The 19,145-nt window shown below is 37.9% G+C and overlaps 1 protein-coding gene across 1 annotated transcript in view; it reads right to left on the bottom strand.

Moving 5' to 3' along the window:
* PSD3 (pleckstrin and Sec7 domain containing 3) overlaps positions 1-19,145 on the bottom strand; it is a 553,196-nt gene that overhangs the window by 37,020 nt on the left and 497,031 nt on the right. The window contains exon 17 of the mRNA XM_047092318.1: positions 15,627-15,770. Within this exon, the coding sequence (XP_046948274.1) occupies positions 15,627-15,770 (144 nt within the window). The remainder of the gene's footprint in view (positions 1-15,626; positions 15,771-19,145) is intronic.

The following is a 19,145-nucleotide window of genomic DNA, read 5'->3' as shown; positions in this document are numbered from 1 at the left end:
TCTCCCTCTTTCTCTGCTCTTCCCCCATTGATGCTCTGTCTCTCAAAAATGAAATTAAAAAGTTAAAAAATATTAAAATGTTTGCTTTAAAAAAATGGAAAAGATATTTTCTTTTGAAACACAGGGATATGATGTCAAATTTCTACAAACTCAAGGTAAGTAATTTGAGCTAGAGATTTATCTGGACAAATAATTAAATTTAACTCTTGTGGAATAAAAGTTTGTCTCTTGGGATGCCTGGGTGGCTTAGTTGGCTCAGCATCTGACTTCAGCTCAGGTCATGATCTTAGAGTTTGTAAGTTTGAGCCCTGCATCGGCTCTGTGCTGTCAGCTCCGAGCCCACTTTGGATCCTGTCTCGCTCTCCCTCTGCCCCTCTGTAACTTGTGCTTTCTCATTGTCTCTAAAATAAATAAAAACATTAAAAGAAAAGTTTGTCCCTCTTGTCCCTCACCAAACTTTTCCATAAGGAGCTCACATCTAAAACAAAAGTTTAGTCTGTTATGGCAACATTTTTATAAGTCATGCTGTTAATCTTTTGGTTTATATTTTGTTTATACTTCTGCTTACATTGGAATTCCCTAAAGTCATACAAGGTAACCCTCAGCAGCACATTCCCAGAGTCTTCACTACAACTTGTTTGCCAGACTCACAGCTCCAAAAAGGGTCATAGGGAAACAGGGTCAGTCTTTCCAGGAAACATTTAAAGTAGGTTTGAGGAGGCTGTGAAAGACTTTGGCTTTAAAATACCTTCCACACTAATCTTCCATGACATTTCATCCCTGGGATTTATTAATTGCCTTTTGAGCTTAAAGTGGTTTTACACATTCTGTATTCTCAGTTCAAATGTCCCTTTAAATGGGACGTACCATAAGCTACCATCTTACTGGTTCTGTGTCCAATTTTGAGCTTGTCTTGATAAAGCATCTTCCAACAAGTGGAGTCAGAACACCATACCTTGTCTAAGTCCCTTGCTCCCTCCAGGTCTCAGGTTCCACATAGGCAGAATGAGGGGGTGGGGCCACTTTCCAGCTGTAAACCTTCCGGGATTCTCTAAATAGGTGACAGCTACTTAGAAACAACATATATGAAAGAAGACACAATACTGATTCTTGGGAGGAAAAGGTGAACCAGAAAACGGGGAATAGGACACTAAAGGCAAATGGGAAAACCAGCCATGGTTTACTTATTTCACAATTTTGCCAAAGGCCAGACCTGGTCAGGGAAGAAACCTGCTGTGAAAGCACCTTGCACATTCCTTGCTGTGTGTGTGAGCAGAACCTCAAGGAGGAACATAAGTAGACAAATTATTGAGTGTTCCTGAAAAATGTCTATGACACAAGTAGAGCCAATTTCTAGTCTTCCAAAGAATGCTGTGCTGAAAATTCCTATAGCAAACATCTCTTGGCTTGCATATGGTTTTTTTCCTAATATTTCCAGAAAAAAATTAAAGGACACTTTATATTTTCATTATAAGTCTATTGAGTAATTTTTAACTAGAAACACCTACACAATCTCAATAGCCTGTCCAGCACCCCAACTCAAAAGACTCTTCATCTCAGATCAACAACTTAAAATTCAAAACTCTTACATCAAAACCATACATATTCTTCTAGAATATGTTAGGAAGGAGGAGCCAAGTTGGCAGAAGAGCATGGAAGTTTTTCTTGCATCTCGCGTTCATGAAATACAGCCAGATCAACACTAAACCATCCTGCACACCTAGAAAACTGATTTGAGGATTAAGCCAACAATTTGCACAATCTGAACCACAGAACTCAGCAGGTATGTGGTGGGGAGAGGTGAACTGGGGGTAGAGTGAAGCCGCAGAGGGCAGGGAGTTGTTTTTGCATGTGAAGAGAGGACGGAGTTGGGGGGAGAATATGGGAAATCCCCCCCACAAAAAGCAGCTGGAGAGAAAGTGGAAAAGTGGAAACAGCTGCAAGGACTGAACTAAAAAGGGAGAAAGGAGAGGGTTTAAATTTCATTAAGACTCTATGAATAGGGGGGGTGCAAAGACTGAAACTCTGCAGTTCAATACCTGGTGGTGCTCTGGTGAGAAGGACAAATCCTCAGGAGCAGGGTAAAGTCTGGGGGTCTTCAGGCCACATGGGGAGAGTCAGTTCCCCTGCTGGGAAGACATCTGGTAGAGGCTGTGTGCCCCCACCCTCCCCGACCAGGTAAAGGCACCAGTGGACCTGGGAAAACAACCACATTCACTGGTACTGGAACAAGGTCGTTAAGGGTGAAGCCTGGTGCCAGATGTGTGTTGTGATTTTCCATAATCCCTGAAGTGCTGCTGCCACACGATCACGTGAACTTTTTCTGGGGTGGGCTGCCACCCAGCCACAGTCTCTGGGCATCGGCAGGAGCACGGTCCCGCAAATGCTCCTGGGTATGGCTGGCACCCATCCATTACTCAGTGAGACCCTCCCACAGAGGGGCAGAATAGGTCAAAGCAGCAGTCCCTCAGAAGTAAGGGGTTGGGAAAACAGCCACATCTGAGATAAAACTCAGGAGGGAGGTGTTGCCTGGGGCTTGCTCAGGGACAGTGTAAAGGCGGGGAGTGGACAGAAGCTGGAGACAAAGGACAGGTGCACGATTGCTGATTGGGGAGAACAGAATTCTGATAGCAGAGACTGGGTACCTGGGTGATGCCATTTTCACCCTTCCTGTGCATCCACATACACATCTACAAGCGCCACAACAATCCACCCCAGTAAGCTAAGCAGCGCCATCTAGTGGGGAACAGAGACATTACACTAAGTCCCACCCAACTGGGCCAACCTCGCTCTTCAGGAACACCAAAAGTCTCTCTGCCTGCTTAGTTAATGGATTATAAAGCGCTTCATAGTTTGACTTCTAGGGGAAAATGAAGTAATTTCAATCTTATTTCAGTCTTCTCACTGGTCCATCTATTCAATTTTATTTTCTCTTTTTCATTTCTTTTCTTCTTCTTGAACACAGAAAGAAAAAAAATCTTTATTTTCAATTTTTATTAAAAATACTTTTAATTTTTTTATGCTATATATTTTTTACTTTTTTTGTAAATTTTTCAAATTCTATTTTACTTCCATCATTTCATTTTACTCTATTTCATTGTATTCATTTTTTCAAATTTTCAAATGATTTCCTTCCCCTCCCCACATTTCTCTCTAATCTATCAAGCCCCTGTCAACACCCAGACAAAAACACACCTATGATCTAGCATCATTTATTTGATTTTTGTGTGTGTTTTTAATTTTTTAATTTTAATATCTTTATTTTAATTTTTCTACCTCATTAATTCCTTTTCTTCCTTCAAAATGATGAAATTCATGAATTCACCCCAAAAGAAAAAGCAGGAAGAAACGATAGCCATGGACTTAACCAACACAGATACTAGAAGATGTCTGAACCAGAATTTAGAATCATAATAATAAGAATACTAGCTGGAGTCTAAAATAGATTAGACACTTTCTGTGGAGATAAAAGAAGTAAAAGCTAGTCAGGATGAAATAAAAAATGTTATAACTGAGCTGCAATCACAAATGGTTGCTACAGCAGCAAGGATGGATGAGGCAGAGCAGCGAATCAACGATAAAGAGGACAACCTCACAGAGAATAATGAAACTGAAAAAAAGAGGGAGACTAATGCAAAAGAGCACAATTTAAGAATTAGAGAAATCAGTGACTCCTTAAAAAAGAACAACGTTAGAATCATAGGGGTCCAGAAGATGAAGACACAGAAAAAGGAGTAGAAGGGTTATGTGAGCAAATCATAGCAGAAAACTTTCCTAACTTGGGGAAAGACACAGATATAAAAATCCAGGAAGCACAGAGGACTCCCATTAGATTCACCAAAAACTGACCATCAACAAGGCATATCATAGTCAAATTCACAAAATACTCAGTCAAGGAGAGACTCATGAAAGCAGCAAGGGGAAAAAAGTCCTTAACCTACAAGGGAGGACAAATCAGGTTTGCAGCAGACCTATCCACAGAAACTTGGCAGGCCAGAAAGGAGTGGCAGATTATATTTAATGTACTAAATTGGAAAAAAATGCAGCAAGAATTCTTTATCCAGCAAGACTGTCATTCAAAATAAGAGGAGGGATTAAAAGTTTCCCAGACAAAAATTAAAGGAGTTTGTGACCACTAAACCAGCCCTGCAAGAATATATAAGGGGGACTTTCTGAGGAGAGAAAAGACATACATACATACATACATACATACAAAAGCAACAAAGACTAGAAAGGACCAGAGAACACCACCAGAAACTCCAACTCTACAAGCAACATAATGGCAATAAATTCATATCTTTCAGTACTCACTCTAAAGGTCGATGGACTAAATAATACAATCAAAAGACATGGAGTAACAGAATGGGTAAGGAGAAAAGATCCACCTATATGCTGTTTACAAGATACCCACTTTGGACCTAAAGACACCTTCAGATTGAAAGTAAGGAGATGGAGAACCATCTATCATGCTAATTGTCGACAAAAGAAAGCTGGAATAGCCATACTTATATCAGACAATCTAGAACTTAAAATAAAGACGTAACAAGAGATAAAGAAGGGCATTATATAATAATTACGGGGTCTATCCACCAAGAAGACCTAACAATTGTAAACATTTATGCTCCAAATGTGAAGCACCCAAATATATAAATCAATTAATCACAAACATAAAGAAACTCATTGATAATAATCATAATAGTGGGAGACTTCAACACCCCACTCACAGCAATGGACAGATCATCTAATCAGAAAATGAACAAGGAAACAATGGCTTTGAGTGACACATGGGACCAGATGGACTTAACAGATATATTCAGAACACTTCATCCTAAAGTAGCAGAATATACATTCTTTTCCAGTGCACATGGCATGTTCTCCAGAATAGACCACATACTGGGACACAAAACAGCCCTCAACAAGGACAAAAAGATCGAGATCATACCATGCATATTTTCAGACCACAATGCTATGAAACTGGAAATTAACCACAAGAAAAAATTTGGAAAGACAAAAAATACTTGGAAACTAAAGCACATCCTAGTAAAGAATGAATAGGCTAACCAACAATTAAAGAGGAAATTAAAAAGTGCATGGAAGCCAAGGAAAATGATAACACCACAGCCCAAAACCTCTGGGACACAGCCAACATGTCATAAGAGGGAAGTGTACAACCATTCAGGCCTTCCTAAGTAAGGAAGAATGGTCTCAGATACACAACGTAACCTTACACCTTGAAGAGCTGGAAAAAGAACAGCAAATAAAACCCAAAACACAGCACAAGACAGGAAATAATAAAGATCAGAGTAGAAATCAAAGCTATCAAAATAAAAAAACAAACAAACACAGAACAGATTAAACCAGAAGCTGGTTCTTTGAAAGAATTAACAAAAGTGATAAGAAAAAGGAAGGACCCAAATAAAATCAAGAATGAAACAGAAGAGATCACAACACAGCAGAAATACAAACAATAATAAGAAAATATTACCAGCAATTATACGCAAATAAAATGGGCAATTTGGAAGAAATGGACAAATTCCTAGAAACATAGACACTACCAAAACGGAAACAGGAAGAAATGGAAAATTTGAATAGACCATACCAGTAAAGGAACAGAATTAGTAATCAAAAAGCTCCCCAAAAAACAAGACTCCAGGGTCAGATGGTTTTCCAGGGGAATTTTACCAAACATTAAGGAAGAGTTAACACCTATTCTCTTGAAAGAGCTGTTCCAAAAAATAGAAATGGAAGGAAAACCTCCAAACTCTTTCTATGAAGCCAGCATTACTTTGATTCCAAAACCAGACAGAGACCCCACTAAAAAGCAGAACAATAGACCAATTTCCCTGATGAACATGGATGCAAAAATCCTGAACAAGATATTAGCTAACTGGATCCAACAACACATTAAAAAAATTATTCACCACAACCAAGGGGTATTTATACCTGGGATGCAGGGCTAGTTCAATATCTGCAAAACAATCAATATAATTGATCACATCAGTATAAGAGAGGACAAGAACCATATGATCCTCTCAATAGGTGCAGAGACAGCATTTGACAAAATACAGCATCCTTCCTTGATAAAAAACCTCAAGAAAGTAGGGATAAAAGGATCGTACCTCGAGATCATAAAGACCACATATGATAGACTCAACGTGAATATCATCCTCAATGGGGAAAAACTGAGAGCTTTCCCCCTAAGGTCAGGAACAAAACATGGGTGTCCACTCTCGTCACTGTTGTTCAACACAGTATTGGAAGTCTTAGCCTCAGCAATCAGACAATACAAAGAAAATAAAAGGCATCCAAGTCAGCAGGGGGAGGTCAAACTTTCACTCTTTGCAGATGACATGATACTCTATATGGAAAACCCAAAAGATTCCACCTAAAAACTGCTAGAACTGATCGGTGAAAGCAGCAAAGTTGCAGGATATAAAATCAATGCACAGGTTGCATTCGTATACACCAATAATAAAGCAACAGAAAGAGAAATCAAGGAATTGATCCCATTTATAATTGCACCAAAACCCATAAAATACCTAGGAATAAATCTAACCAAAGAAGTGAAAAATCTATACGCTGAAAACTATAGAAAGCTTATGAAAGAAATCGAAGACACAAAAAAATGGAAAAAGATTCCATGCTCCTAGAGAGGAAGAACAAATATTGTTAAACTGTCGATACTACCCAAAGCAATCTACATATTGAATGTAATCCCTATCAAAATAATACCAGCATTCTTCACAGAGCTAGAACAAACAACCCTAAAATGTGTATGGAACCAGAAAAGACCCTGAATCATCAAAGCAATCTTGAAAAAGAAAACCAAAGCAGGAGGCATCACAATCCTGGACTTCAAACTGGGTTACAAAGCTATAATCACCAAGACAGTACATACTGGCACAAAGACACTCAGATCAATGGAACAGAATAGAGAACCCAGAAATGGACCCACAAATGTATGGCCAACTAATCTTTGACAAAGCAGGAAAGAATATCCAATGGAATAAAGAGAGTCTCTTCAGCAAGTGGTACTGGGAAAACTCGACAGCGACATGCAGAAGAATGAACCTGGACCGCTTTCTTACACCATACACAAAAACAAACTCAAAATGGATGAAAGACCTAAATGTAAGACAAGAAGCCATCAAAATCCTCGAAGAGAAAGCAGGCAAAAACCTCTTTGATCTTGGCTGCAGCAACTTCTTACTCAAACGTCTCCGGAGGCAAGGGAAACAAAAGCAAAATTGAACTATTGGGACCTCATCAAAATAAAAAGCTTCTGCACAGCGAAGGAAACAATCAGCAAAACTAAAAGGCAACCGACAGAATGGGAGAAGATATTTAAAAATGACATATCAGATAAAGGGTTAGTATCCAAAATCTACAAAGAACTTATCAAACTCAACACCCAAAAAAACAAAGAATCCAGTGAAGAAACAGGCAAAAAGCATGAATGGACACTTCTCTAAAGAAGACACCCAGATGGCCAACTGACACATGAAAAACCGCCCAACATCATTCATCATAAGGGAAGTACAAATTAAAACCACAATGAGATACCACCTCACACCAGTCAGAATGGCTAAAATGAACAACTCAGTCAACAACAGATACTGATGAAGATGCAGAAAAACAGGATCTCTTTTCCACTGCTGGTGGGAATGCAATCTGGTGCAGCCACTCTGGAAAACAGTATGGAGGTTCCTCAAAAAACGAAAAAAACAGAACTACCCTACAACCCAGCAATTGCACTACTAGGTATTTATCTAAGGGATCCCAGTGTGCTGTTTTGAAGGGACACGTGCACTCCAATGTTTATAGCAACACTATCAACAATAGCCAAAGTATGGAAAGAGCCCAAATGTCCATCAATGGATGAATGGATAAAGAAGATGTGGTATACACACACACACACACACACACACACACACACACACACAATGGAGTATTACTCGGCAATCAAAAAGAATGAAATCTTGCCATTTGCAACTACATGGATGGAACTGGAGGGTATTAAGCTAAGTGAAATTAGTCAGAGAAAGACAAATATCATATGGCTTCACTCATATGAGGAATTTAAGAGACAAAAACAGATGAACATAAGGGAAGGGAAACAAAAATAATATAAAAACAGGGAGGCAGACAAAAACATAAGAGACTCTTAGGGGCACTTGGGTGGCTCAGTCGGTTAAGCATCTGACTTCGGCTCAGGTCATGATCTTGCAGTTTGTGGGTTCGAGCCCTGCGTCAGGCTCTGTGCTAACAGTTCAGAGTCTGGAGCCTGTTTCGGATTCTGTGTCTCCTCCTCTCTCTGCCCCTCTCCTGCTCATGCTCTGTCTCTCTCTGTCTCTCAATAATAAATAAATGTTAAAAAAAGACTCTTAAATATGGAGAACAAACAGAAGGTTACTGCAGGGGTTGTGGGAGGGGGGACGGGCTGAAAGAGTTGGGGGTGTTGGGGGCCTACTCCTGAAATCATTGTTGCATTGTATGCTGGCTAACTTGGTGTAAATTGGGGGAGGGGATTAAAAAAAGAATATATTAGGAAAAAAATCTAATGTAGTTAGACAGAGATAAAGTACTCTGGGTAAAAATAAAAAGGGAAAACAAAATACACACCCCATTTCATTGTTCCGATTCCAGAGGTTAGCCCAGGAAAGGATTCAGCACCAGCAGTCAGCAAACTAACAGAAGCAATGGGGAGGGTCATTTACCAAAAAGTCTACAGGAACCAGAAAGGAGGCAATTTACATTGTTTTCATGAAAACTTTCTTTATGAGGGAAATGTATTTGGTTTTCTCCTATCTCAAAAGTTACTGATATGAAAAAGGACACTACAAGGCTATAGGCAACATCATTCATACCAGGTGGGCCTCCTCTTTATTGTATCCCCAACCAGTAGTAATAATCAAAATATTAAACTACTGGTACAGCAATAGGCAAGTGCTAAATCCAAATGGACACCATGTGCAAACCATTTTAAAGCTTTATAGGTGCACAATAGATGCCTATCAGCTCATTTTCCACTTCTTAAATTAAGCATAATATCTACCTGGGCCTGTTATCAGACCTCCTAATTCCTAACTGACTTTTAAGCAGTTTGCATGGTCAATATATATGCTCACCAGTACAGTAGCCACTAGCCTCAGGTAGCTACAGAACATGTGAAATGTGGTCAATCTGCATTGAGGTATGTCATAAGTAGAAAATATGCACTAAATTCTGATGACTTAGTAAGAAAAAAGAATGTAAAATATCTTAATATTTTACATTGATTACATGTTAAAATGATACTATTTTGGGTATACTCATTCCACGTGTTTCTCTTAATTTTTAAATGCAGCTATTATAGAATTTAAGATTACATATGTGATTTGCATTATATCTCTATTGCATAGTACTGGTCTAGATCTCCTGAAATCCCCAAATTGAAATATTTTTGTTCTACATTTAACACTCTTGGGGGTCTTCAAGAAAATGAGTTAATCTAACAAACTAATTGGTGTTAATATGTCACTCTCCTCAAACAAGCAGAATTGGAAGGGAACTTTAGGTTAATTTCATTTCATTTTTATAGACAGGAAACCGAGCTATAAATGTGTAATACTTATAGAGGATAAATGTATAACAAACACATCAAGGATAAGATTAACACAGGATCCTAACTCCCAGCCAGTCCTTTTCCAAATTTTACTATTTTATCACTGCATTTGCCCTTACCCTGCAGATAGTACATTAACTCAAAGCAGTGATCCTTACCAGAGCAGATATTTCAGGCACGTGGAGGAATAAATACAGGGACAGAGAGTCATTTCAAGTCAGATGGTTGGCTGTTTATTCTCAGGTATGACCCTAGTTGTTTTCATCATCTTTTTAAAATGTGATTCAAAGGATCCTGTTGCTAAGCTTCTCCCTTCAAAAGCATACATCATCATTTACAGATTAAAATTCAGAGCTTCTTAGCCCTCTTACATCATGTCATAAAAATGCAATTCCAAATGGCATTCCAAGAATTATGTCTCTATTGTTAACTAGATTTGAATGCCTAGAAAACTGCTGATCTTAGGTCTCTAGTTTTTGACTCATAACAGTATCCCACTAAAAAAATAAAATAAAATTCTTAAATTCTCTCAAGAATTCTATTAACCTGCGATATAGCTTTTCAGACCCTGACATATCATCACTTCTGTGATGTTTTCTGTATAGGAGACATTACATTCTGGGCTAGACTCAGTTACTAAGACTGAGACTTGCAACTAATATTCTTATGTAAGTTAATGGAATTTCTCCCTTGATTTCACTAGGGAGAAAAAGGGTAACAACTGCTGTTATTGTGCTCATATGATCAAGGCCACTTATAAATTAATAACCTGGACCTTTTGTTCCAGGGGTGGATTTGACTTGTGGCAGTTGGCGTTGTATTGAGAAATGTCCTTGCACTGCTCCTGTGAGAAGAAAAGTGGTCCATAATGTGAAAATTACTTATCTAATGTTGGCAAATTAAAAATGAGCAATCTGAGGAAACAGAGCTAATTTCAACCTGAGAATTTATTTTTAAAAAAATCTCAAACCACCCAGCCACTACGCAACAAACAACTCAACAGTAACACTGAGGGTTTACAACTAGATATTTATATTATGGGCACTTCTAAACATGAGTTGAGTTTAATGACACTGCTCATATTCTCAAATATGTCAATTTTAGAAAGAATCATGCCTTTTTTAACATGCCAAGAAAAATCACAAAGTCAGAAAAAGATGCAGCATGTCTCAAGAATGTCCTAGATTTTCTAGATTTAAAATATTCTGTTCCAAGCTTCTTATATGTCTTGTTATAATGGACATTTGTTGTTTCTAAAATGGAATTTCCTAGTCATGTGGCTGGTGTGGGTCCTAACAGTCTTATCTTAAGCCATAAGTATATGCTACTCTAGGTTGCAATTGAGGAGAGAAAACTTACTGAATTCTAGCTCATTAAGCCAAGGGGACATTATTTTGCATTTGGCTTGAGCCATCAGGGAAGTGGAATTTTTTATTTGCTAGATTAGAAACTGAAAACACACACCTGGAAGTATCCACTTTCTAAACATGAAGGGATTGCTGAGTCCAACGCCCATGTTCAAAGATTTAACTAAGACACAAAGCATATACAACTGGCTGCACCTATTATACTAGGGATGGCAAACTCAAATGCATTCAGGGGCTGGGCCAACACATAATGTGGAAACCTACCGGATGTGATATAATAGGGAGTAGTGGAGAAGAGACTGCTGATCCTCTCTGAGTGCATATAAATTAGAACGAAAACAAATATAGCACTGTGCTGGTCAAACAAAACTGCTGACATTAGGTGTGTTGGCTACATTAAATTCATGGGCATTGTATTGGCCACCAAGTTTCCACCTGGCTCTAAAATGAACCTCAGAAACCTCTATTAACCTGGCCCTAAATAATTCCTCTTCTGTAAATCTCATACAGCCCAGTCATGTTTTTAAACAGTTTGGGCTGCTACACAGTCTCCCTTTCCCTACTTAGGCTTAAGGATGAATTATTTAAGCTGTTGAAAACATCTTGTTACATGAAATACTGGGAGTAAACAGTATCTACACTTTCTAATTGCCATTGTTTTTAAAGCTAAAGAAACAAAGCCAAATGTATGGGGCTAACTACCAAGCTATCAAGTTTTTATATCTAATACAAATCATCCATCTGTCCCATATCTTGAAAAATTTCCAAATGCACCAGCAGCATGGAGATCAATTTAGACATTTTGAAGTGAAATGGGAACTGAATAAAGTAGAAATAAGTTAATTTATAAAGAAGCGAGGCTATTTCTGATATTTATTTTTTGAAATTGTTAAATGATGATGAGTTTCTTAACAGAGACTTGTTAGGTCTAACCACTCTTTCAAAAGTAAGTTTAGGTTCCAAGTGAACTCTTCTGAAAAATTAACAGTCATGGCTTGGAGGTACAAATCCAATCAAATACAAACAACCTCTCTTCCCCCTGTCAACAGAGAGACAGGCACAGATGTAGTCAATTATAGCCCATTCTGAGTGTAGTTCGCTGCTTTAAGTAAAAGAGAATCTTTTTCTTATAGGCTAAAGCTAGTAAGATAAATGGAAGTCTCTTTGTTCTCTGTAGACTTTTTATAGACTTTAAAACAAAACAACAACAAAAAACTCACACTCTGAACCTACTTATTTACTATAATTTCTAATAACTTACTGTCAGTCAGACTTTGAAGGCACAGAAAGAGCTATGAATTTGGCCTACAATGAAGACTGTTGGTACTCAAAGCAACTTGGGATATAAACAACTGAAATGCGTAAAGGGAGGAACAACTCCCAGTGTAATCACCAAAAGCTTAACATTCTAACAAAATAAAGGCATTTTTCCTTATCAAGTGTAAAAATTGTAAGAATTTCCTATGGTCTGAAACCACAGGGAGGTCCCTATTACAGGAGTAGGTGAAAGAGCTAATTTTTGCCTGTTATTCTTACTGGCGACAGGATGCAGATGGGATTAAAGCTCCCCTTCCTGTCACTGCCCACTTGAGATTCACACTGAATTGCAGACACTGTTCTTACCTGCCTATCAGATTTGTTTGCAGGGCAGCTACTAAGCTGTCTCAGAGAACTACTTTCTTTGATGTTATCTTTTATATATAATAATAAAATTCCATGCATTCATTCAACAAATATACATTGAACCTATGTTCCAGAAGCCTGAGGATAGAGAAGTGAACAAAATATACAAAATGATCAATAAAAAACTCTCATACCCTCTATTCAGGGAATGAGATTAGATTCATTCAGGGAATGAAGCAGTCTGCTAAGAAAATGTTGCTTATGAAGCAGAATGCTTAATGCTATGCAAAAGATCTCCACGAACACACACACAACACAAATTCTGGTGGCTGAAACAATAGCAAAGTGGACCCCACAAGATATATTACCACAAGTTAGTGAAAACTAATAATTCACTTTTTAAAAAGAATTAATTTTATAAACACCTTTTTGGATAGCATCTACTCTTCTACTTTCCTGATAGACATAGGTTAATGCAACTTGAGAGACAATCCAATATGCCTGACATATTAGCATATGAATATGATTTTGATGAGCCAGGGATTGTGTAATACAATTTTCAGGTTCCATGAGGTGACAATGTAATGAAAGCAAGACTGATCCCCACAAAGCTTGGTCTAAATTCCATGTTAGGAAATGAAAATGCTGGTTCTTGCTAGGTTACATTTTCTGAAAAGGGGCACCACAGTAGGTTCAAAAGTATAGAGTGCAGGGGCGCCTGAGTGGCTCAGTTGGTTGAGTGTCTGACTTTGACTCAGGTCATGATCTCGCAGTTGGTGGGTTTGAGTCCCACGTCAGGCTCTGTGCTGATAGCTCAGAGCCTGAAGCCTCCTTTGGATTCTGTGTCTCCCTCTCTCTGCCCTTCCCCTACTTACACTCTGTCTCTCAAAAGTGAATAAATGTTAAAAAATCTTTAAAAAAAAAGTATGGAGTACTTCTACCAGTGACAACTTTTCAATGATCTTGCAGCTACCCCCACCTCCTGTGGACAAGCTCTCAGCCTTTAAAGTCAAGGGCTCAAAGTAATGTGTTGAGTGCTAGACACAGGGGAGTGAGGATGTTGGGAAATTCAGTTAGTATGTGTGAAAATAAAAGGGCCCATAGCTGAAAGCCACTCAAAGTGTGAAGAATTATGATTGCTTTCTGAGAAACTCCCATTTCTCAAGAATGAACAAACCTGGGGAAAGATGAGCTCCTTAGTTTTTTGTTTTGTTTTGTTTTTTACAAAATATTTTTCAAGTCTTTTGCTGGTGAGGCTTCTACAGTTTTTGCTAATAAACTTTTACCTTTACTAAAAGAATGACTTTTCTTCATCTGCCCACAGCAAGAACTTGCTTGGCCATAAAGAATGCTAGTACATGGATCTGCACTGGATAAAATGCCACATCTTATAACAGAAATTTTATAACTCAGGGAGATACTTTTTTAAGCTTCCATGAAATCCTATCCAATTCAATATGCAAGCATACAGCAAAGATTAGAAATGAACTTGAGGTCTCTGTACTCCCAAGAACTCACCATCTTGAACAGGGGGAGGTGTTATGGAATCTACCATAGATACTGAAAAACTTTAACATAAAACCAACTGTGGCAAGGACTGTAACAGATTAAACCCAATTAATTAGTTTAGAATTGACTTTTTAAAAAAAATAAATGTTTATTTATTTTGAGAGAGAGCGAGCAGGGGAAGGGCAGAGAGAAGAGAGACAGAGAGAGAGAATCCCAAGCAGGCTCTGCACTATCAGCACATAGCCTGACCCGGGGTCTTGATCTCATGAACTGTTTGATCTTGAACTGAGGGAAAAGCAAGAGTCAGATGCTTAACTGACTGAGCCACCCAGGCACCCCGAGTAGTCTTTTCATAGGAGGTATTTGAGCTGCATCTTGAAAGCTGAACAGGACTTTCAGGAATGAAGATGAGGGGAGGGGCATTTGGGGCAGAAGAAAGTAGATGAACAAAGGCACAAAGTACACTTGGAGAGAGTAGGCAGAAATGTGACTAACACATAAGGAAGCTGTTGTGGAAAGAAACCAGTGTGGTAGAAAGACAGAAGGAACCCAAATCCTCTGAGATTAAGGATTAGGACTTCACTCATAAGATAAATTTTGGGGGGAGTCTTAGGAGAACCTCAAGGGCAGCTGCTAAACAGAGGAATGCCACTGTCTGGGTTAAGCCTTAGAAAACTAGTTGTCAGGCTCTGTGCTGACAGCTTAGAGCCTGGAGCCTCCTTCAGATTCTGTTCCCCCTCTCTTTGCCCCTCACCCTCTCATGCTCTCTTTCTCTCTCAAAAATAAATAAACATTAAAAAAATTAAAAAAGAAAAACTAACTGTCACAAGAGAACTAAAGAGACACAGGAGGCTACCACCACATTCAGGTGAGAGATGAAAAACCCAGGACTTGAGCAGAGGAAGTATAAGAGCAATTGCCTATGGTAAGGAAGAGACAGAAGTGAAACACTAGAGTGGCTGAGCACTGGGATTTAGCTCCTGATTAGATACTGGGGGGCTGCAGGGGCCAGGAGGAGGGTGCTCAAATGAGTCTAAGTTTCAAGCTTTAGGAAGAAACAGGATGATAAGATGAGAATGAAGGAGATGAAGGATAGAAAGTAACACAGACTGTAACAGATACTTCATGTCACCCTATAGCTCATTTCCTCCACTGTATTTTTATTTTTTATTTTTTTGACTCAAATTCTGCTGGAAGAGATATAGACACATAGAAAGCAGCTGCCCCATTCTGGCATTGTTTTTTCTCAGAGCAGGCACACATTATCCCAACCAGGCAGGCTGTTTGCTTTTAAGCACATAAACTAACAGTTATTTTTTGATGTTTGTTTGATGCTTAAATAGAATCCTGAGCATGAGGGGCCACCATGATCTAGACCATGCCCAGAGCTCCCAAGTTAGAGGCAGGGTCAAGGTATACTTCCCATAGTTGCAGTAGCCAAAAAAAAAAAAAAAAAAGTCTCATGGAAAAAAATCATAAAATAACTTAGGTATAGGTATTTATTACATTTAGGTTCAACATACCTCAAATTCCAGATAGTGATCTTTCAGTCTGTATTCATCTATCTCCTTGGCTTTAACTTTCTTATCCGGGGGATATGAGCGGTGTTCAGCCAGCTCAGTGGTAATCTGCTTCAGTTTGCTTTCATGAGATTTCAGCTGTTCCTCCTGCAGGATTTTATTAAGCTATTTAGTATCAGAAAATAATTCATAGAGTACTTTTCAATAAAAAAATCATAGAGTGCTTTTAAAAATCCCTTATGATGAATGACTTTAATTCATCAAAAGAGTCCAATGTGCCTCTGCTGCCACATCTTACCAACTTTCTCATGCTAGTATTCACGTATACCTTTACAAACTGACAACAGGCCCCTTGTTATAAAACCAAATACTTTCAGAGCCCCTTATCAAATATACTGGTCATGAAGTTGAGAACAGGCTTCCTAACAGATAATCCAAAAGGCAAAGTACCAGTTAAGCACTTAGAGTCTCAGATAATTTGGGTTTTCTATTTCCTGTCCAATCAGTAATGCTGCTAATTTCCCCGTCTGTCACAATGAATGAAAAGTCTCTCTGCTTAGTTTTTCTTTTTCCTTTTTGAGACGAGCAATGTCACCAAGAAATAATTCTCTGAAAGCTATCTGAAGATATTCTAAAAAATGCATACGCCTATGCTTTTCCCCTCCAAAGTAGTAGAGGTTCTAACTTCTTTCAAAATCTTATTGATCCAAAGTAGTAATTCAAATAAATGTTCCTATAGAGAAATTATTGCCTGAACAGCGTCACTATAGGCACCATGCACCAATGCAACATGGTTGATCCTATGCCAAAGAATTTACATACTAGGGGCAACATTTTTATCACCTCATAATAATGAAAGACACCATCAAACCCTCTGGCAACATTTTAAAAATGAAACAAAAACATTGGAATTTTCTTGCATTCCTAAAGTTATATGACTGCTTTGTTTACTATTCTGCATTCACATATATATTATCCAAATTCTTGATTATAAATTTCACATGTACAATAAGAAATAAATGAATAAAGTAAATGAAAAGGAAATGATTAAACTAGGCGATAAATACAATTTGTATAATAACACCATAATTTCTTTTTCTTTTCTTTTCTTTTTTTTTTAAGAGCAGACAAAAGGAATTTCCCTCCTTCGTGAAGTTCTTACTTTAGGACTTATCAATTTGTACTCTTCATAAAAGGCATGGCAATGAGAAAAAAAATGAGTTGTTTCCTCCTGCTTCCAGAATTCATGTCACCCTAGATGATCACGAGAAGAGTTAAACGTAAAAAATTAACATGTACAACACATCATCACAATTCGCAGTTGAATTCTTTCCATATGACATTTTTGTAAATTAAAATTACTAAATCCAAGATCAGTAAGTAGTTGCCAGGTGATGAAGAATTTAAACCTTAAAGTAACTATATAATTAATCTGGCAACTTAACCTTGCAATTCAAACCTAGTTGGATAATTCAGAGGTGAAAAATCCCAACAATTTTAATTTATGATGTAGGAGTACATTGACAAACAGTAAAACCTTGGTTTGAGAGCATAATTTGTTCCAGAAACATGCTTGTAATCCAAAGCATTTGTATATCAAAGTGAATTTCCCCGTAAGAAATAATGGAAACTCAGAGATTCGTGTTTCGTGCTGACTGATTTGTGGATAATGACTCATACCTGTAGCCCAGGAATAAATCCCACTTGATCGTGGTGGATAATTCTTTTTATGTACTGTAGGATTTGTATTGCTAGCATCTTGTTGAGAATTTCATCAGGGATGTTGATCTATAATTCTCCTTTTTAGTGGGGTCTCTGGTTTTGGAATCAAGGTAATCCTGGCCTCACTGAATGAGTTTGGAAGTTTTCCTTCCATTTCTTTCTTTTTTTTCTTTCTTTTTTTTTTTTCATCTGTAATAGTCATTTTTTTTTAATTTAAATTTTGGTAAACATAACAGCACAATATTGGTTTCATGAGTAGAATTCAGTGATTCATCACTTATATACAACACCCAGTGCTCATCACATCAAGTCATCTCTTTAATGCCCATCACCCATCTAGCCCATCTCCCACCCACCTCCTCCCATCAACACTCAGTTTGTTCTCTAGTATTAAGAATCTTTTGTGGTTTGTTTCCTTTTCTTCTCTTCCCACCCTTCCTTACCATATGCTCATCTGTTTTGTTTCTTAAATCCACATGGGTGAAATCATATGGTATTTGTCTTTCTCTGACTGACATATTTCGCTTAGCATAATATTTTCTATCTCTGCCCACATTGTTGAAAATGGCAAGATTTCATTCTTTTTCATGGTTGAGTAATATTCCATTTTATATAATATATATTATTTTATGTTTTAAAATTTTATATATTAAATATATATTATATTTATACTTTTATATATTATATATTATTTTATATATATATCACATCTTCTTTATCTATTCATCAATTAATGGACATTTAGGCTCTCTCCATAGTTTGGCTATTGTTGATAATGCTGCTGTAAACACTGAGGTGCATGTACCCCTTTGAATCTGTTATTTTGTATCCTTTGGGTAAATACCTAGTAGTAAAATTCCTGGATCAGAGGGTAGTCCTATTTTTAGTTTTTTGAGAGACCTCCACATACTGTTCTCCAGCATGGCTGCACTAGTTTACATTCCCACCAACAGTGCAAGAGGGCTCCCCTTCCTCCACATCCTTACCAACACCTGTTGTTTCTTGTGTTGTTAGTGTTAGCAATTTTGAAAGGTGTGAGGTGACATCTCATCATGGTTTTGATTTGTATTTCCCTGATGATGTGAGATGTTGATTATCTTTTCATGTGTCTTTTTAGCCATCTGGATATCTTCTTTGAAAAAGTGTCTATTCATGGCTGCTGCCCATTTCTTAGTGCTGCCCATTTCTTAAGTTGTTTGGTTTTTGGGTGTTGAGTTTGGTAAGTTCTTTATAGATTTTGGATACTAACCCTTTATCTTATGTCATTTACAAATATCTTCTCCCATTCTGTTGGCTTTTGTTGACTGTTTCCTACCCTGTACAGAAGGTTTAATCTTGATGAAATCCCAGTAGTTCATGTTTGCTTTTGTTTATTCATGGCGAATCATTCTTTTAATGTTCTTTAAATGCACTGTTGAATTTGATTTGCTAGTACCTTGTTGAGAATTTTTGCATCCAGGTTCATCAGGGATATTAGTCTCTAACTCTCCTTTTGAGTGGGGTCTTTGTCTGGTTTTGGAATCAAGGTAATGGTGGCTTCCTAGAGTGAGTTTGCTTTACTTCCATTTCTATTTTTTGGAACAGTTTGAGAAGAATAGGTATCAACTCTACTAATTCCCCTGGGAAGCCATCTGGCCCAGGACTCTTGTTTGTTGGGAGACTATTGATAACTGTTTCAATTTCTTTGCTGGTTATGGGTCTGTTCAAGTTTTCTATTTCTTCCTGTTTCCGTTTTGGTGGTTTACAAGTTTCTAGGAATTTGTCCATTTTTTCCAGGTTGCCCAGTTCATTGGCATATAA

Source organism: Lynx rufus, unplaced genomic scaffold (genome assembly GCF_022079265.1).
Source record: "Lynx rufus isolate CCGP_SWC_20201006 ecotype Redwood Valley unplaced genomic scaffold, mLynRuf1.p SCAF_3, whole genome shotgun sequence".
In the NCBI taxonomy this organism is placed as follows: Eukaryota; Metazoa; Chordata; class Mammalia; order Carnivora; family Felidae; genus Lynx; species Lynx rufus.
Note: the sequence above shows the minus strand (reverse complement) of the source record. Positions and strands in the feature narration are given on the sequence as shown.